The following is a 19,636-nucleotide window of genomic DNA, read 5'->3' as shown; positions in this document are numbered from 1 at the left end:
CACCAGAAACTCGAATCGCAGAAACTCGAACTATGTCAGAAAGTATTCGTGATTGACGCGCGATTCCGGATCTATGAGGATTCGACGGACTAGAGCTTCGAAACCGGCTTTCACTACGGCTACGATCAGTGTTTTGATGGTGTCTAGTGGTGATCGTATTTCATCGTAATGTTTATCTTTTTACACGGAACAGCTGTTGGCAGTGACGTATTTCTATCTGTTCGCAGTACGTTTAGCAATGTTTACAATATTTTTACTTCTAACACCAGCAATCTGCCTTTTTCTCCAGAGCTTATATAAACGTCATTGACTGTGATTTGTGTTCATACTTCTCAAACAAATATTTTCTAGTTTTAACTATTTCAAACTTTTCCATAGACTATATTTTGCCGTTAACTGTATACCTGAAATAGTTTGGTAAATTGAGAGAGATCCAATATTCGAACTGCTTAGGATGATGGTTGTAACGAGAATGAATAAAATGTTGCCAAAACCAGCGCAAAGAAGCTCTACACGGATATGTTTGACTAGATACAGTTTTTTTCCTTGATTTGTTTCTTGTTTTCCGTGTTGAGCACCAATGCCACCGACGCCAGGGAGGCAGCTCCCACACCTGGACCCTACCGTATCGACCCATCAACTCATGAACCGGGGACCAACGGCTTTACTTCCCTTCCGAAGGAGGGCGTGATCAGACATGTTATGCCTCAGAACTAGAGTCGGTGTATAATGAGTCACGCCAAGAGTGAAGCCAAGTCTACCTATTGAACTGTCAAACCGGCTACCTATCGTGCAAAGTAAACAAACATTACGATGCTATGAAAGGTCCACGAAAGGTATTGCAATAAAATATAAAATATTATCGAAGAAATGATCATAAACACGCAATGATCATTAAATTGTCATGGGATACGTTTGGTAGCGATCAGTAATGAGAATTTCTACTATTTTTTGTTGAGATAATTGGACAAAATCACTGATATAATGATTTACAACAGCCGCTATTTTTTTTGCTCGCTAGAAGTCATTTGAAGTTGATGTAGCAGTCCTCTGTTGCCAAGTGAAAAGAAATGGAATCTTTCGAAAACCGTGATGCGAGTTCAACTGTTTTGCTCTTGGCGTGACTCATTATACATCGACTCTACTCAGAACATCCCGGCGGCGCCCACTGGGATTGAACCCAGGCCTGCTGGGGTGAGAGGTAATCACACTTTCCACTACACAACCGGCACCGCTACTAGATACAGTTGCTGGGTGATGGATGATGAAACATACGTGAAAGCTGACTTCCAACATATACCAGGACAGGAGTTTTACACCAGAAAAGATATGTTTCAAGTGCATGATCGTTTTAAGAGAAAGAAAATGTCTAAATTTGCTTCAAAATACCTTATTTGGCAGGCTATCTGCACCTGTGGAAAATAAATAAAATATTCGTCACAAAGGGCATCATAAATGGTGAAAATAAAAAAAATGTCTCTAAAATCATCTGCTGCCATTTTTGAGGCTGCACAGTGAAAAACCATTGTTTTGGCCGGACTTCCCGAAAAAAAATAACAACGAAAATACATTAAAAAACAATGTAACAATAAGACGAAAATTATTGTCTTAACAATGATTTATATTGTTACGTCTACAATAAATTTACCTTGATTTATGTTGTACAAAACAATAAATTTCATGGTAAATGGAAAATTTACAATAAAAAAGGGGGGTTGTTAAGTATCTTAACAATGAAATTTTCTTGATTTTCCCATATAATTTTTTTTCAATAACATTATATATTATTGTTATTTTACTGTTGGTTGGCGAATTTATTTATTAAAAAAAATAACAGTGTACTTTAGAGTGTATGTGTTGGCTTGACAGATCTACTTTATCGACTTAAAAAATAAATCGAAAAAATAAAACTTTGCCCCGGGAAGGGAAGGGGGTGGTATGTCTGTTACGGGTGGTCCTTTTTTACTGGTTATGGATCGAGATTCGATCCGGAACTTGTGAGAAATGCAGGCCAACTCCCCTGCGCTCGATATCCCTAGGTCACGTCTCCTTGGTGGTTGAGCGTCGTTGATAAGTTAATGCATTCGACTGGAGAGAATCACCCATGAAATATGCTTCCACCTGAGAGTTCCTTCCTGACATCTTCAAGTGGTGGAATTTTTTATTATTATTGTATGATTATTGACTGCACGGACAAGGTCTCCATTAAGCTTTAGAGAGGGTCTAGGATAAGATATGAGCGGACGCGGACTGCCTGGTTTTGAGCCAAACGAACTGTCAAAGCCAGAGCCATACGAGCAGCGCCTATCTTAATTACATTGGCAGTGTTGCTGACCCTCTCATAGTCTGCATGCTTCAATCAGATTTATTTTTATTGTTCGTGAAGTAACCCACAATGAAAATACACCAATATTTAATGTAACAACAATTTTTATTGTAATAGAGTTGTTCATTATTGTTCATGATCGAATCATGTTAACAATAAAATAAATGAAAAATACGATAAAAATCATTGTAACAACATTTTATTATGTACATTCATTGTACATCTAGGTAGCAGTTTTGCCGTTTTCGGAAGAGTACAACATTATAACAATCATTTTTATTGTCGACAATAAATATTAATGTTAGAGCATTGTTTCCACTGAAAATTTCACTGTAATTTTTTTTTCGGGTTAGCTTCATGTTAGTATTCCAAAAGCTAGCTGGATTGGTATGAGACTAATTCGGTGCATTTTGTCCCCAAGGACATGAATCCACCGATCTGCCCAGAACTACGCCCAATCGAAACTAATAGGGCCATGATGAAGCGGGAACTCATAATGACCAAGGAGGAAGTAAAGGATGTAAATGACATGCGGAGGAAATGGACAAAACATGAGAAAACGGTACCGGATATGACTGTACAAGCATTATAAATGGCGTGAAGCAAAAGTAACATGCATTTCACCAAACAACAACTTGATCCAATATATGTATACTGAGCTAAATGCATGTATAGAACCACCCTACAAATTTGGTTTCTATCGTGTTCACCCTTTATGTGTTATTTTATGTACAATCATAGCCTACTACAAATAATATTAAGTCCCCCTATTGTTTCCTCTTCTTCTTAGAGCAAACCACCTATCAGACTGAGGTACTGCTCGTTGCTCGGCAATCGATTCTCCTCCTCCTTCTGCTGTAGATAGGCCGGATACAAAGGAATCTTGGACGGTTTGGCATCTTTTAACCCATGCTTCTCAACGAGCTTCAAGATGTAGTTTCGTTAGTTCAGCTTGAATTCGCTCGACTTCGATCCCGAGAACGTGCTTCACTCCCCCAAGGTTGACAACTTCGAAGTTCTTCTGCAGCTCACGGAAAATTGCAGCAAAGTCCTCGTCAGTTTGGGTGACAATTAGCATCCCTAATAAAAATAACCATTAAAGAGAGCTTAACGTTTCGGGGTATCATCCAAATCATTTGTGGGATAGTTTACCCATCCTCGGTACAGTTCGTTTAATGTACTTGTTTATTAGGGATGTCGTTGACGTAGAGTAGGACAAACGTAATTGAGTTTCCCCTACGTCGGATCTACAAACACGGCTCTGCTGTCGAAGGGATGAACCCCTTTTTTCGGAACACTTGGTCGATCCGCTGGTTCCGGGATCGTAGTAGGCCGCGCTTGAAAGCTGACGTGTTTTTCTTTTGCTGCGTATTTTTCGTCAGTGAATTAAATATTTTTTGCTTTAATTCGTCACTTTGTGTGCTGAAATTTAGTTTCAAGTGTTAATAAAGTTATCATTTAGTGATATATCGTGTTTTGCCTGTGTTTGCCTTATGAGGCTCGGTTGACCATGAATCTAACCTCCAAAATCTACGACGCAGCTTCAGTTTCATTGTTCGGTGTCGAAAATTGCCTCCCGGAAGCCCGGTTCTCCGAGTTTGGATGCCACATTTTCGACGTGTAGTTCTGTTCTATTGAGAAATTCGTCACCGTGGGCGAGTTTGACCCGGTTCGGTTGGTGAATTAGCCTGGGAACGTGCTGATAATGTGTCCGTCGCGAGTTTTCGGTGGCCGACGTTGCCGCAAGTTTTCCGCTTGCAAAAATGCTCGGCTGCAGGTCTCTAGCCGGTATCGAAGATTGCGAGCAATATGAAAGATGTCTCGCTGGATACACACAAGACTGGACGGGTGGTAGCTGGTGACCGCGAAAGGTTCCTGGGGAAAGCACTAGACGTGGACCTCCGCCCAGATGACCATGGCAATGCAAGACAATTTGTGTGTCATGGCAAGTCAAGTGTTTAATATTGAAGAATTAACCATCAGATTCTACGAGATCGTATATTTCGGTTAATTTCTTATGAAATTGTTTTGTATCTAGCGCGAGTTGCTTCAAATAATCGTAGGTAAGGTCTTCGAAACGTTGCATCGACTGATGAACACTGTCCCACCAAGTGAAGCTTTGCCTACAAGCTCGTGATTATGGAGCTCTCAACAGCACATCGAAGGGGATGAGAACATGAACGAAATAGATTCGCGTCGTATTCATTCAGAAGAACTCTGATCAAAACTAAATGTTTACATTCCTTCCCTGCAACGATGAAATCGAAAAATTCAGCAATTTAGCTGGCCAAAAGCACTTTTGTGGAAAATTACTTTTTGGCTAATTTTTCCCATTGATCGCTCATAAGTCACTCAATATACACCGTATGAAAAATTCATGTAAAATTCTGCGATATCTAGTCGTTATGAACGCTAGATTTGGCGTAAATTTACACGATATTTCACCTAAATTTAAGCGTAATATCGCATAAATCAGCATTGTTGTATGCAAATTTGCAGATAATTTCGTTGTTTATGCCGTTATAGCTTGATAATAATCGAGAGAAGATTTTTCGCGTTGGTAAACATTCAGAACTTTTTTCTTTGTACTGCCTCGAACATATTTTTCATAGTAGTCTGTATGGCCAGACCCATATCCAAACATGTTACGAGTGCCCACGAGGAAGTGAATAACCTCTATTTTTTGAACGAGTTTAAACATAAAATGGAATATTTCGGTCAAAGATGACTTCTAAATTTATTCATCTTTCCATACGTACCGTCAGATTTGATAAAGAGGCACACATTGTTGAGATATTGTTTAAAATCTAATACTGCTTCTTGATTCTAAATTCATTCTATGAGTTTCAATTCCGTCCTAACACATTGAAACGCCATTAGATTTTCTTCGTCCTACGGATAAACGTAGAAAAAGGGGATCCGCTAGGAGCGCTTCTTTTGTTTTGAGAACAATGAGCGTAAACATTCATACAATGCACTCTTACAGGATTTATGTTGTAGCTAATGAACTAATGCATCGTAACAAACCTTTTATTGATTTGTGCATGGTGAAATCATTGATATTATTGATCTTTTCTGATCGATAGACCAGAAATGGGCGATTACGACGAAGTAGTGCTCTACCCTACGTCATATCGATACACATGAGAATTGAAAATACACAGTTCTGGTGGTTATTTTTAGTAACAGTGACCACATTGGAAATATCCGGCCATATCTACATGTAGCCTCTCTGTAAGTGATTAGAACTAAACTTGAGTCAAAACCCATTATGCGACATATCACATGAAAGTTCAATAACAATGATATAGAGTGCACAGGATCACATGCCCCGGAGACCTACTACGTAATTGTATTCACAAATAAAAACCCTTTCAACACACACTGCTTAGAACTTTATTAGTTACACTTTCACCTGCTGCTTAGTACTCCTATACATCTTGGAATAAATTAATATAAAAAATACATGAATATTTTACACAACTATACACAAAAATCATTTCTGCTCTTCATTGTGCCCTAGTCGATAGACGTCGCACAATGGGCCTGTTCCGGGCGATCACACTGGGAGATATCGGAATTCCAGAGATAGTCCGATGGGCAGCTCATCAGAATTGGCGCAGAACCGATGCAAATGTAGTACTTACTGCAATCTTCTATGCTTGGGTGAAAAATCTCGGTACTTCTGCAATCTGTCAACAGTATCCGATTAATTATTAACTCTAACTCCATAAACTCTGCATACTTACTTGGAAGCTTCGACACCGTAGTTGTTCCGATTGAAGGAGTAGATGTTTCTGGCTTAGCTGGATTTGGCAGGTTTGAACAATTGGTGCGCTCCGGGAAGTCACACTGATTGCTTTCGGAGTTCCAGTACACGCCCTGTCCACAGCTGTGTAGAATCAGCATGCCATAAGCGCAAATGTAATAACTTTCACATGCCGATGGGTGTGGAATAAAGTAGAAACCGTCACTTGTGCACTGAGGATACGGACTACTTTCTGGAACTCTAGACGTAGTTATTGTAGTTGCTCGAGTAGTAGCAGGTGAGGTTGTTGTAGGAGGAGGTCGTGTAGTAGTAGTAGTGGTAGTTCTTGTGGTTCTTGTTGTGGTTCTAGTTGTGGTAGGTGGTGGTGTAGTTGTTTGAATTGGACGAACTGTCGTGTATGAAGGAGTTGGAGCTGATGGGATATTAACAGTGCTTGTCGTGGAAGGTTTCCATACCTCGGGAACTGTTGGAGTTTGTCCACACTTTACCATAGCGGCCCAGTTACACACTTGTATTATTGGATCAAATAGCAAACCATTGGGACAGGTTCTCACACTCTGGGAGTTATATTCACAGACAATATACGAACTGCAATCATTCGTCACTGGAAGTTTTTGACCATTTGGCATAGCAAGACATATCTAAAAGAACAGTATTTGAAGACCCTCCAGCAAAACAATCGGTCCTATACTTACATTATCCGAAATGAATCTAGCAGTGGTAACGTGCAACAATAGTCCCAAATGGACTATTATTAAAGCTGCTGTTGAAAGAGCGTAAATCCAAATAATTAAATCTCACTAGTAAAAAGGAACAAATTACCTCTCATCTCCACTAACTATTTGTACACTTCGCGCCAAGTGTTAAAAATGATGTCCAAAATCAAGTGTCACTGTAGTATATACAAGTAATATTTATATCTTTCCCATTCAACATCGAATGTTGGAAGGAAAAAGGTTTTGTCACTGTTATCGCAAAGTGCTTTGATATCTAAATTGAAATCTGATGCACTAATGGACCTACGCACGCCAGTTTAGCATGTAATACGACGATTCACGATGTTGGATAAGGTTTGAACTTGTCTAGGTGTTTCTTCGTTTGGTGATCTGAACTTTACCAGACCCAATATCCAGATTTCATAAAAATTAACATGGTACGATTATTACCAGCACATGCAAAGTATACTGTGAATTATGTGTCCAGCAACCCGTTTTTTTTTTTTTTAATTCTTTTACGGATTACGTAGGAACGTAAGCTATCTTAGCCGGCGCCGGTGGTGTAGTGGTAAGCGTGACTGCTTTCTAACACCCCAATGGGTCTGGGTTCAATCCCAGCCGAGGTCGGTGGGATTTTTCTGAGGCATAAAAATCTCTGGTCACGTCTTCCTTCGCAAGGGAAGTAAAGCCGTTGGTCCCGGCCCATGTGTGTTGAATGGGTGCGATATCCTACGCAGGTGTGGAAGTTGCTTTCCTGCACATTCGATTGCCGTCAATGGATGGCAATCGATGTCCGTCGGTGATTGGCACTAGATTGCGGAACAGAGACCGACGTTAAATAAAGGAAAGAAGTAAGCTATCTTAGATTCCAATGCAATACGTATGCACGCACATTATTCTTGAACACTGCGAAACCATTCGTCCACTTTGAAATTGAGTGGTTCCTCAGCGCTCAACACCCATGGAAGTTTTCTCATCCCAGCAGGCCTGGGTTCAATCCCAGTCGGCGCCGCAGGGATGTTCTGAGGCATAACATAACATCAGAGATGATCACGATCAGGGAAGTAAAACCGATGGTCCCAGGTTCATGAATTGATGGATCGATAGGTAGGGTCCAGGTGTGGGAGCTGCCTCCCTGGCGTCGGTAGCATTGGTGCTCAGCACGGAAAACAAGATCGACGGAAAACAAATCAAGGAAAAAAAAACAACATCCGGGTTTTGGCTGGCAAACCATCTCGTCACGTGGAGGGCTGAAATTACGCGGACCGCTCTGGAGGTTTTGGTAGAGCCAGTTTCTCCGGAAATATTTTCAGCGTACTTTTCAAACAGGATTACTGCGTCAAATGGTTTAAAATAACCATATACAAAAGAGTAAGGTGAGGCACGCCCCGTAACATGGGCAGATCACCTTTTCGTGGTACGTTACGGGACTAGGATTTTTCAGTAATCAAAAGAACATATCTTAGTCCTTGTTACTTTTTATGCCTTGTTGATAGTGATAAGACTCGGCTTTGTCCACCGAGGATGATCTTGAAACAAGGAAAAAATGAGCTAGTTAGTCTTCATCTATGTGATCCCTAATCTTCTATTCGTTGTTCCCTAAGGTCGAAGTGGTTAAGACTAGGGTTCTGATGCATAGTCATTATCGGTTTAATTGTTTAATTTTGTTGCTATGGAATCCAATTTTGACTGACAAAGGGGCGTGCCATTGGAAGGTATTGCAACACTCCGAAGGGTATAAATAGCGGGACCTTTCAATTAGAGTCGGATCGTTGCGACAAAGGAAATAATGAAAGAATGAAACCTGTCAAAAATCTAATACTTTATCAATTCTCAATACTGATGGAGTAATACGACATGCACTAAACTAAGGACACGGGATATACTACAATTGATCCATTTACTGGTCGTAGAACAGAGGAAAAATAAGGTGAGGCACAGTTCGACCATAGTTGCAAAAGTCAAATAAATATCTCAAAACGCAGATCATTTGGAACAAACTAATTCCATAAACAGGATCCGTATTTGGGGATAACCCTGCCGTACACTGAGGCAAATAAACATGAGAATTTCATTAGCCTCGGCTTATGCACAACACATATCAAATTCAAATTGAATAATTTTCGTCTAACATGAGGTAGCTCTAATGCGCCTTTATTCATTTCAGTTTTACAAGCGTTTTTTGTTTTTCATGATTTGTTTTCCGTCGATCTTGTTTTCCGTACTGAGTATCAATGCAATCGACGCCAGAGAGCCAGAACTCACACCTGGACCCTACCTATCGAACCTTCAACTCATGGACCAAGCACCATCGACTTTACTTTCCTTCCGAAGGAAGGCGTGATCAGAGATTTTATGTCTCAGAAAATCCCGGATTGAACATAGGCTTTTTGGGGTGAGAGGCAGTCACGCTTTCTACTACACCACTGGCGCTGCTATAAGATTCTATGTTAAAATTAATTATTTCCATGAATACCGATTTTTTTTCGGATATTTTCAGGAGCCACCTTGTGTATCGATTTTGTGTTGTTTTTTTTTTTTAGACATTATTTTTGAGATTTTTAGCCGTAGGCTAGTTTATCTAGTCCATGAAAGGTGGGGCCTCAGAAGGAGGACCCCCAACAGAGTAGTTTTAACAGTGTTTACTTCAACCGAAAATTGGTCCTTGGCTCGAGCGTACATTAACACAACATATTAAAGACACACCATTAAAATCTGAATAAGACAGAGCTCCACAGCGGGAGAACCGAGAGGGCCCTCATCAGGCAGACATGTCCCAGCAGCCGAAAGGAATTAAAAAAGACAAAAGACGCCTTTCCGCGCCAAATCGTATTCGGAGCTGGCAGCACCCTCTCAGATTTCAATGAAACTTTCTGGATGTGTGGACCTTGACTAAATATGCCACTTTGCATACTTAGTTTTTCCAAAATTTATCTAAACTAACATTTGAGAAGGGCCAAACTTTTTCTGCCGATTTTGTTCAAATAAATATTATGGAAAAATGACAACTCCTACAAAAATAAGTTGTTTCGATGACTTTTATCAAATTGACCAAATTATCGAAAAAAAATACTGAAAAAATTTCATTTGAGACCTACACTGAAAAAAATCGATTTTTAAAATTTAAAGTCGATTTTAAAAAAAAATGCCATGTTTGATTTGGATGGAACTTTGCCTCAAGATAGGTAATTATGTTTACTACCAACCGTCCATACATCGCGAGATGGGGGCCTTTCAAGGAAAAAAAAACTTTTTCTTACAAAAACTTTTTCATGTCTGAACTGATTTTTTTTTTTTTGTTTTGCCATTTTCACACAAAACTAAACCAGTAAAGCTCAAAATCATCTCAGAATCCAATGAAGCTCAATTTGCGATTCAATTTTGTCTAATCAGCACTTAATTTTATTTTGATTAATCGAGAATTTCATATGAAAAGGGCTCATGATGCATTTCTCGCCAAATCGTATTTGGAATTGGTAGCACCCTCTCAGAGTTCAATAAAACTATTTGGACATGTAGACCTTGTCAAAAAAATATCATTCTCTTATTCTGTTGTCTACTACTGATGCAAAATTTGGTAATATGTGAGAGAAAAAAAGGCAAGATTTTTCATATATCATTTATTTATATATTTTCAATTTTTTAAACCTGTTTTCATACATGCTATTTTTTCCTTTTTCCAATCAAGTTAAATATTTTTTGTTCATCTTCTGAATTAGAATACCTTTTTGCCGCTACTTTGTCACCAGTTATAGGCACAAAACTGTGGAATTTCTGTGTTCCAGATATTGTCTTTGTGCTGTTATATAGTTCTTCGAGTTCTTCTGACATTTCGATGTACTGTTCAGTGGATATGTACTCGAAACGTAGTTTTGTGATATTTTTATCTGTTTGTTCAACTGCCCAGTTAAATAATTCTCGTGGATTTGTTATGGTGTTTCCATAGTCTCGAGCAAGACTAACTCTCTTTGCCATTGGCTTGAGAGTGCCACCAATGGCATCACAGGGACCTTTTCCATGAGACGTTGCAAAAAAAAATGCCATTCTGCTTCTTATCCATGATTTGACTGAAATCTATACAGACTAGCAAAGTTTTTTTTTTTATTTTTGCTGCCCCATCTGACATAAAAGTAATTTTAGAAAAATCTATCGATTGTTTAATAAAATCTATCATTTTTGAGATGAACAACTGAACTGCAACTGTATCGTGAGTCATTATTTCTGATATGATAATGAAGCTAACATTTTCAAGTTTATTGTCTTTTTTATAATAAACTTTAAATGGATGTATTGTTGCTTGAGAATTATTCCAGTGATATCCTTGAGCAGCGTTTTGGATGATGAATGAATAATTTTCAGAAAAATCACAAATTGCTAGAATTTCGCCTTCTTTTAATGATTATTTTTTATTTCTTAGAAAAGATTACTGTTGTTTGTAAATAAAGTCATGAGTTATAAGTTTGTTAGATATACGGAACAAATTCATCAACAGGCTTGATAATCGTTTCCAAATTACAACGATCAGTATTCAGCCACTGTTGAAACACAACATCTTGTTTGTCATTTGATTCTAATAGCAAAGTAAGTTCCTCTTCAATATGTTTATTGGAAGCACACTTTTCGCAAGCACGGAAAGCAGTTTTTCTATTATTGTTCCTTGTGACATAATTTTTAAACTGTTGATCATTAATTTTACATTTTCATGAATTGTACAAATACATACATTATGTATACCAGTAGAATCACGCAAAATGCAATGTTTTGGTCGCAATTGTGTAAATACAGTGAAATTAATATTAATATCTATATATTTATCAACAAAAATCATGTACGCTTCATTGACAGGCGTTTTTGAACGTGTTCTTTTCGTCCATTTCTAAACTCGGAAACAAAATCATTTGTTCCGGGCATAGTAGTAGACCTATACATCATTATATATCATTATATACACGGTTCGAAAAAGAAGTGTAAATTTCTGTTCAATATGATGCACATAAATGGAGCGTTATATATCATATAAATGTACATTATAAATTGTGTAAAGTTCAGAGAAATTTCATGAAATGTTGCACATATTGTATACAAAAGCCCATATATGTAAACAACATTGCATACAAGTTGCTCGCTTGCGTTTAATGAAACACAAGTTTACGTGTATGAATGTTTACATCACAATTAAAATTAAGAATTTTTTGCTGTGTATCATATCATTGTCATCAAAAAATTCCCTAACTAGTTTTTTTGCATCTTTTGCATTCTTTTGTATGAGTATCGGATTTTGCCTCAGTAGTAGACAATATAATCAATTATAGAGCATTTCTAGCTCAAATCGTTAAAAAAAATGTCAATTTTGTCTCGACCCCTTCTGATTTGAATGAAACATTGCTCACGTGTTCGCTGCTACTAATGGTTGCATTTTTCATTTAAATATCATTTTTTCCTCCAGAGTAACTTTTGAAAAGGGCGTATAAAAAAATGGATTATTTTTTATTCAAAAAATCATAACTTGAAAACTATTGATCTGATCAAAACGGCATATGAGAAGAAGTTTTAGGTAGTTAAATTATTTTTGCGGAAAAAATACACTGAAAGAAAAAACTTCGTAAATTAGTATTTAAAAACGTAAAACGATGATTATCTCAAAACACCCCCCCTTCGATCTTTATAAAATTTTTTTTCAAGAAAATTGATGGAATACCCTTGAATTTCGTGAAAAGTGTATGCTGGTAACTTCCTTAAAAAGAAATCTATAATTTTTTAAATTTTTGTTGATTTTTACAAGTTGATGAAAATGCATATTTTTTTGAAAAAATAACAATTTATTTGGATTCTACGCATAATTTTCGATAACTTTGCATATAGAAATTTTTTTCCTTAGTCCAGCCGTTCTCAAGTTAATGCAAATTAAAAAAAATATAATTATAACAATTTTCAACATTATTGGCCATTTTCAAATGTTTGTCGAGATGTCCAGCAACGAGATTTTATTTCTTGATTGTATATTAAAAAACAAACAATTCATTCTCAGATATGGTAGCTGTCAGACTTACCCGTTTCTATCTAGAGGCAGCGGAAGAGAAGCACGTTGATATGGTCAAATGAAAGATTTGTTGAGATAAAAAACAGTATATATTTATTATTTTATTTTACAACTCATATTATTTGAATACATTGAATAATTTGGGTGTATCGTTTGAATTAGAGAATATTTTTACTGAAATTTGGTTGTTTGAAACTGGAATATAGCAATGATATTTTCGAGTTCCAGGAATTGGTTTCACTTTCTTAAAAATTGGATCAAATTCCGTGTCAGCCTTTTTGTATTCTTCCGTAGAAACATAACAAAATGACATTTTTGTTTGAAGATCTTCTTTACGACTATTTGCCCAGTCGTACAGTTGTTAATGGTTCGTTATAGGGTGCTCGTGTTGCTTAGCTAAACTTGCTCTGGTTGCCATTCTCTTAAGGGTACCGCCAATCACATAACAATGACCTTTGCCGTGTGAAGTTGCAAAAAAATGCCGTTCCATTTCTACATTATGCTTATCTTTAAATCCACAAAGGCTAGCAAAATTTTTTATGTTTTTGTATTGTGATGCTGCTTTATCTAACATAAAAATACACTTTTGGACTGTTATTTGCAACTTTAAAAATTCTAATAATTTTGAGATAAACAACTGAACTGCTACTGTGTCATGCTTTGAAATTGATTTAGGTGGAGGTTTACAACACTTGAAATTGTTATCCATCGTAAAAAACTACTTGCTTTTTAACTTGAAACGCTAAGAGAGATGAACTGAATGGAACAGGTGAAGATCGTCCCAATATATATATATATGTAGCAGAATAATTACAATGTTGACATTATACCTATCTTCATTAGGTACAATTGATTATAGCAAACTTTTTTAAGTGTGAGTGTAAGAAGCCTCCACGGAGTGCCTTTTTATGTAGTTGTGATATCGCGGGATGAGCTCTTAAGGCACAATATGGTATACGTCAGAGAAGTACCTAGAGAATTTATCTCAATTACAGGTTTAATAACATATTTGTTTACCTGTTTATGTTTTGAGCCTCTGTTATGACATACACAATTCTATCCAGGTATACAACTAATAGAGGACAGAAAAAAGGCACATGAGTGGGTTTGTTGATTATTTGGGTATATTTGAGAGTATTTACTTATAAACTTGTTTCTTTTCCGCTGCGTCTAAATAGAAACGGGTAAGTCTGACAGCTACCATATTTGAGAATGAATTGTCTGTTTTTTAATATATATTCATGGAAAAACATCTCGTTGCTGGACATCACGACTAACATTTGAAAATGGCCCAAAATGTAGAAAATTATTATAATTATTTTTTTTAATTGCACTAACTTGAGAACGGCTGGATTTAGAAAAAAAGTTTCTATGTGCAATGTTTTTGAAAATTATGCGTAGAATCCAAATAAATTACTATTTTACTAAAAAATATGCAATTTCACCAACTTGTAAAAACCAACAAAAATTTCAAAAATTATAAATTTTTTTTAAAGAAAGTTACCAGTATACAATCTTCACCAAATATTAGGGCATTTTTTCAGTTTTCTTGAAAAAAAAAATTATAAAGATCGAAGGGGGGGTGTTTTGAGATAATCATCGTTTTACGTTTTTTAGATACTAATTTACTAAGTTTTTCTTTCAGTGTATTTTTTTCCGCAAAGATAATTTAACTACCTAAAACTTCTTCTCATATGCCATTTTGATCAGATCAATAGTTTTCAAGTTATGATTTTTTGAAAAAAAAATAATCCATTTTTTTATACGCCCTTTTCAAAAGTTACTCTGGAGGAAAAAATCATATTTAAATGAAAAATGCAACCATTAGTAGCAGCGAACACGTGAGAAATGTTTCATTCAAATCGGAAACACTCATGACCAACCGGTTTGCGTTTTGGGCTGGAAATGCTCTATATTATTTTTTAATGATATAAGCCCTTTTCATATGGAATTCTCGATTAATCCAAGTGATTAGTTGCTGATTAGACAGAATTGAATCACAAATGGAGCTTCATTGGGTTCTTAGATGATTTTGACCCTCACTGGTTTAGTTTTGTGTAAAAATGGTACGTTAAAAAAATCAGTTCAGACATGAAAAAGTTTTTGTAAGAAAAACTTTTTTTCCTTAAAAGTGCCCATCTCGCGATGTATGGACGGATGGTAGTAAACATAATTACCTATCTTGAGGCAAAGTTTCATCCAAATCAAACATGGCCATTTTTTTAAATTGACTTTAAATTTTAAAAATCGATTTTTTTCAGTGTAGGTCTCAAATGAATTTTTTTTTTCAGTTTTTTTTTTTCGATAATTTGGTTAATTTTCTAAAAGTCATCGATACAACATATTTTTGTTGGAGTTGTCATTTTTCCATGATATTTTTTTGAAAAAAAATCGGCTGAAAAAGTTTGACCTTCTCAAATGTTAATCTAGATACATTTTGGAAAAACTGAGTATGCAAAAGTGCTTATTTAGTCAAAGTCTACACATCCAGAAAATTTTATTGAAATTTGAGAGGATGCTGCCAGCTTCGATTTGATTTGGCGCGAAATGCGTCTAAACTTTAAAATACAATGCACCATCCTTTAAAAAACGCATTACTGCTGCCAGTGTTGAAGGATCAGCACCCAGCATGTTGCGTATGCTATTTGGAAGCCCGTGGAATTCCCGCAGGTACTGATACAGAGGGCATACGCATAGAATGTGCTCGATTGAGGCTGGACTACAACCGACGCAAGTCCAGTGGAACAGCGTTCCACCGAAATTGTGCGAGATCTTGGTGTGGCCGGTTCTCAAACCCGACGCTATCTTCTGGTCCCGCTGGTTCAACTGTTCTGTCAATTTCCTTGTCCCTTTGATCCGTCTGATGAAGAGGGAGCGGTTTTGAGCCCACTCTGAGTCCCAAGCTTCCCGTACTTTGCTTACGATCCACCACTTGACATCGTGTAACGGTACTTTGTTAGTATAGCGAAGGGCAGATGGTCCTGCCCCATCCAAAAAGTCAGCTTTGGAGTTGCCTGGTATTCCGCAGTGCCCCGGAACCCAGCAGAATACCGTGTTTGGTGGCACGGACTTCATCGTCGCCTGTACCCAGGGATGTCATGGCTTGTATGCCGCTGTGCAAATCCTTGAGGACCAGAATCGGTCGGTTGGAGAGCGTTGTAGCAGCGATGAAGATGGCAGCAGCTTCAACAGAGAAGACAGAACTTTGCGGCGGTAAGCTGCAGCTGGTTGGTGGGATGTTTCCGTGGGGTATTTTTCTCCTAACATTTCAGCTACAGTCCTTTTCATGGCCACGGAATTGTCTCCGGCTTTGAACCTGTCCTTAATCCGGCTTTCGATTTTCGGTAATGGTGTTTGTCAGCATTTGTCTCCATGCCAGTGGACCTTGGCCACTGGGGGGAGATCTTCGTTGGCAGCCTTGCGGAGGAGTCTGTTCCCCTCGTCGAGGAGGAAGATCCCTTGATAGACGGATGTCTTCGAGATGAAATCAGCGGCTTTGGTTGCGATAGCATGCAGCATCAGCGGGCGTGGATGGCAGCAGGCCAGAGACAATCCGGACGTAGGTGTTGTAGACTGGTGCTAACGTAGCTAAAAGCTTATCCGTTGCGATGCAGCGAAGATGAAGAAGAAGCGTAACCGGAAGTCGCTCAAGTTTTCCCAGTAGCACTTGAAGCAATGGAAGATGCGGTCAAATCTGAAGAGTTGCAAACGCATTGAACGTCCAATCAAACGACGACCACAATTTCACGAAGATCCTGATCTGGAGCAGGAGATCAATCACCTTCTCAAGACCGGTCTAAAGAACCAAACCCAAACGTTGAAACTGTCTCGATTGATGGTCCGCGCCAAAGACATCAAATCCAGAATCCGATTGTTGACGATCCTCCAGAGCTGAGAACTTCCCCTATCCCCTGTCGTGGTGTCCGATGGGGACGTCGAAGTGCCGTTTTGTATTGATCTAATTCGCTAAAAATGTGTATTTATATTAAAATAAACCTATGGACCAATTACATGCTCTGAATTCTTCATACATAACGTAAGAAAACTTCCCTTCAAATTCTTACGTAATTATTGCATGGTCCTTTTGACAACGACCCATAAAAATATTCCTGAATAAGTATGTAAACAAAAAAAAAACTCGGTCGGTTGTGCAACGGTGTCATACTCACAACTATACCAAATAATACATCCAAAGAAGTAAGTAACGATTGGAGTAACATTTGCCTAGGAATAACCGAATATGTTAAACCTTACCCTAGCGACTATACGAAATTTGCAGTTTGTTTGTGATTCCTTGGCACACACATCTCGGCTAATGTTGCGACATCGCTCATGAAATTGCTACTCCCTGCTTACAGCAAACGTGGAGATCCAGTTTCATTGTTGTATGTTTTGTGGAAGCTGATATTTGTGATCTTGAAATTTCGAGGTGATAGAAAGATCAATCCGAAATAAACGATTCACCTTATATGGCCAGTATCGAGCTAGTGGATGTGGGAAGGGATGCATATTATTTGCTCCTTTTGATTTTGTTTTTTTTTTTATTGAAGATGTAAGTAGATGTTGAAGTCTACACAAGGCAATATTTTAATTTAAAATCATGCACATAATCGAAAAATAATTTAATTCTCAAGTAGACATACGAATTCAAACCGGTTGCCGCAGCGTTGATTCTCATACGAAAATATAAAATATTTCGGGCAAGATAACTTATAGGCTATTTCTTCTATACACTGATAATACCGTTCGCAGCTGGATGATTCCGCTATATAGCCATAGTTTTCAACTCCACTGCACATAGAGGAAGGTTCAGGGGTTGGCGCTTCCGGTAGCTCTGGCAAGTTCTCAAAAACGCAATCTGATTCGGCAGGATTCACACAACGCTGTAACTCCATCGAAAAATACAATCCTTCAGAACAACTTTGTGGATAAGAAATTCCGTTGATGCAACTGTAGTATAGGTAGCATGCGTTTGGACTACGAACGTAAGTTAGATCTGGAACACCGGTGCAAAAACCATTGGCTATATCGACTATGGATAGCATTGAAAGGGTTGCAGTTACAGTAAACTTCATTTTGTAACTCACACGAATGGTCTACCTCACATTCGGAACAGGGTATGATATTTTATACGTTTTTATGGTACCCGTACGAATGGTTCAATAAAACAACACTTGTCACTGTCATTTATTTTCGCCGTCAAATCAAAGAGACACCAAAAGATCAAATTTAACACCGCATATTAAAGCTCTAATCTAGATAAGACAATCAACGTTCTGTTGGTCATCACACATTTGACGGTCTTCGTTGAAATATTGTCCAGGAGGGCAGTAAACTCGATAGCCAATTTCGTTGGCACATACGTAGTAATCGGTACAACTGTCTGGGGCTGCAACTAATATGCCATCTTCTACACCACTACAAACATCCGGTGTTGGAGTTGTTACTATTCCGTGAGGACAGTAGACATCCATTGGGTGTGCACAGTCCTGACGATCCTCGTCAAACCATAAACCATCAGGGCAATGGTGAGGTGTTCCTACCTCGTCTTGACAGGTGAAATATACGTTACAGAATCTGAAAATGATGAACATAACAATGATTGCCTTTACGTAACATAGAGCAGGAAAGCTCACCTGTAATGTAGAATGCTTCTTCCATCCTCAACATCGTCACAGATGTCCGGAACATACGGCGGATTTGGAGGAGGTGTTGTAGCGCTGCAAGTAGTCTCTGAAGGATCTACGCATGCTTGTTGCTCATAATCAAACCATAATCCATTATCACACACCATCGGGAACGGTACGCCAATCATGCACTTGAAGAACCGGTAGCAATAGTCTGGATCATCGATTAAGCCAAAGTTGGGCTCATTTACACATCGATTAGGCGAACTAGGTGTCGTCGATGTAGTCCCCAGATCACAATCGAACTCGTAACGGCTTCCACATCGTTGGTATTCTTCCTGAAATATTTAAATATTCTAAACTCTACCACTATCAAAAATGAAGACATTGCCGCTCTCACATTGAACCAGGAGTATCTTGGACAAGACACCTTGTAAGCGATCTCATCGATACATTGATAATAGTATTGGCAGTTTTCAGTGGATGCTACGTAACGGTAATCCGGAATACCATCGCACATCGGAGATGGAAGTGGAGGAGGAGCTGTCGGTAATTCCGAAGGTTGCTCAATGTCGCAGTCCGATTCTTCCGGAATAACGCACTGTTGCTTCTCCGTTGAGAACCACTTCTCGTCATCGCATCGGTATCCGTAGGCAGTTCCATCGATGCAAGCGTAATAATATTCGCAAGAAATCCGGCTGGCTACGTAGGATAAATTCGGTGCTCCTATACAAACTTCATCGTAGTTTCGTTCTTCGGCGTTGCAAAATGATGCAAATGCTAGTATGGTCACGAGTATCACTCTGGAAACTGAACAACCACTTAGTTCACCAATTTAAAAAAAGTTCGATATGATTCTCACCTCCCATTCTGACGGTTCACTTCTTATGATGTTATGTTACGCGATCGCCGAAATATGGACTTTTATATATAAAAGTTTTCTATCGGCTATTTTGAGTCCAGCATTAAAGCTTATCAAGCCGCATAAGATGCAATTCAATCGGTTCCCACTAATTAGTTCCGTCCGTATTTACAACCCCGTTGGTCATGAAGGCTGATTACGTGGGGAAGTAGTAAATTTTATAGTTGTCCAATAAGGGATATCAAAAGATTATGCAATCGTTAAGAGTTGTTACCGTTATGATTCGAATTTCAGAG

The 19,636-nt window shown here is 38.2% G+C and overlaps 2 protein-coding genes across 2 annotated transcripts; both read right to left on the bottom strand.

Annotated features, from left to right (window-relative positions):
* Positions 1-5,728: 5,728 nt before the first annotated feature.
* On the bottom strand, positions 5,729-6,923 carry LOC135707768 (probable chitinase 10). The gene is made up of 4 exons (XM_065229650.1): positions 6,918-6,923; positions 6,791-6,855; positions 6,076-6,736; positions 5,729-6,018 (listed from the first exon to the last, which is right to left on the bottom strand). Exons 3-4 carry the CDS (start codon positions 6,722-6,724, stop codon positions 5,846-5,848), a joined length of 822 nt encoding a protein of 273 aa, XP_065085722.1. The 5' UTR covers positions 6,725-6,736; positions 6,791-6,855; positions 6,918-6,923; the 3' UTR covers positions 5,729-5,845.
* An 11,125-nt stretch (positions 6,924-18,048) lies between these two features.
* LOC135707767 (uncharacterized) lies at positions 18,049-19,362 on the bottom strand. The gene is made up of 4 exons (XM_065229648.1): positions 19,341-19,362; positions 18,879-19,288; positions 18,488-18,816; positions 18,049-18,428 (listed from the first exon to the last, which is right to left on the bottom strand). Exons 1-4 carry the CDS (start codon positions 19,345-19,347, stop codon positions 18,107-18,109), a joined length of 1,068 nt encoding a protein of 355 aa, XP_065085720.1. The 5' UTR covers positions 19,348-19,362; the 3' UTR covers positions 18,049-18,106.
* Between the last annotated feature and the right edge of the window lie 274 nt (positions 19,363-19,636).

The sequence above is a fragment of the Ochlerotatus camptorhynchus genome, unplaced genomic scaffold, assembly GCF_037179485.1.
Source record: "Ochlerotatus camptorhynchus isolate MF236.1 unplaced genomic scaffold, CSIRO-AGI_Acam_v1.1 ptg000317l, whole genome shotgun sequence".
In the NCBI taxonomy this organism is placed as follows: Eukaryota; Metazoa; Arthropoda; class Insecta; order Diptera; family Culicidae; genus Ochlerotatus; species Ochlerotatus camptorhynchus.
The sequence above is the reverse complement of the archived record's forward strand: the minus strand, read 5'-3'. Positions and strand labels throughout refer to the sequence as shown.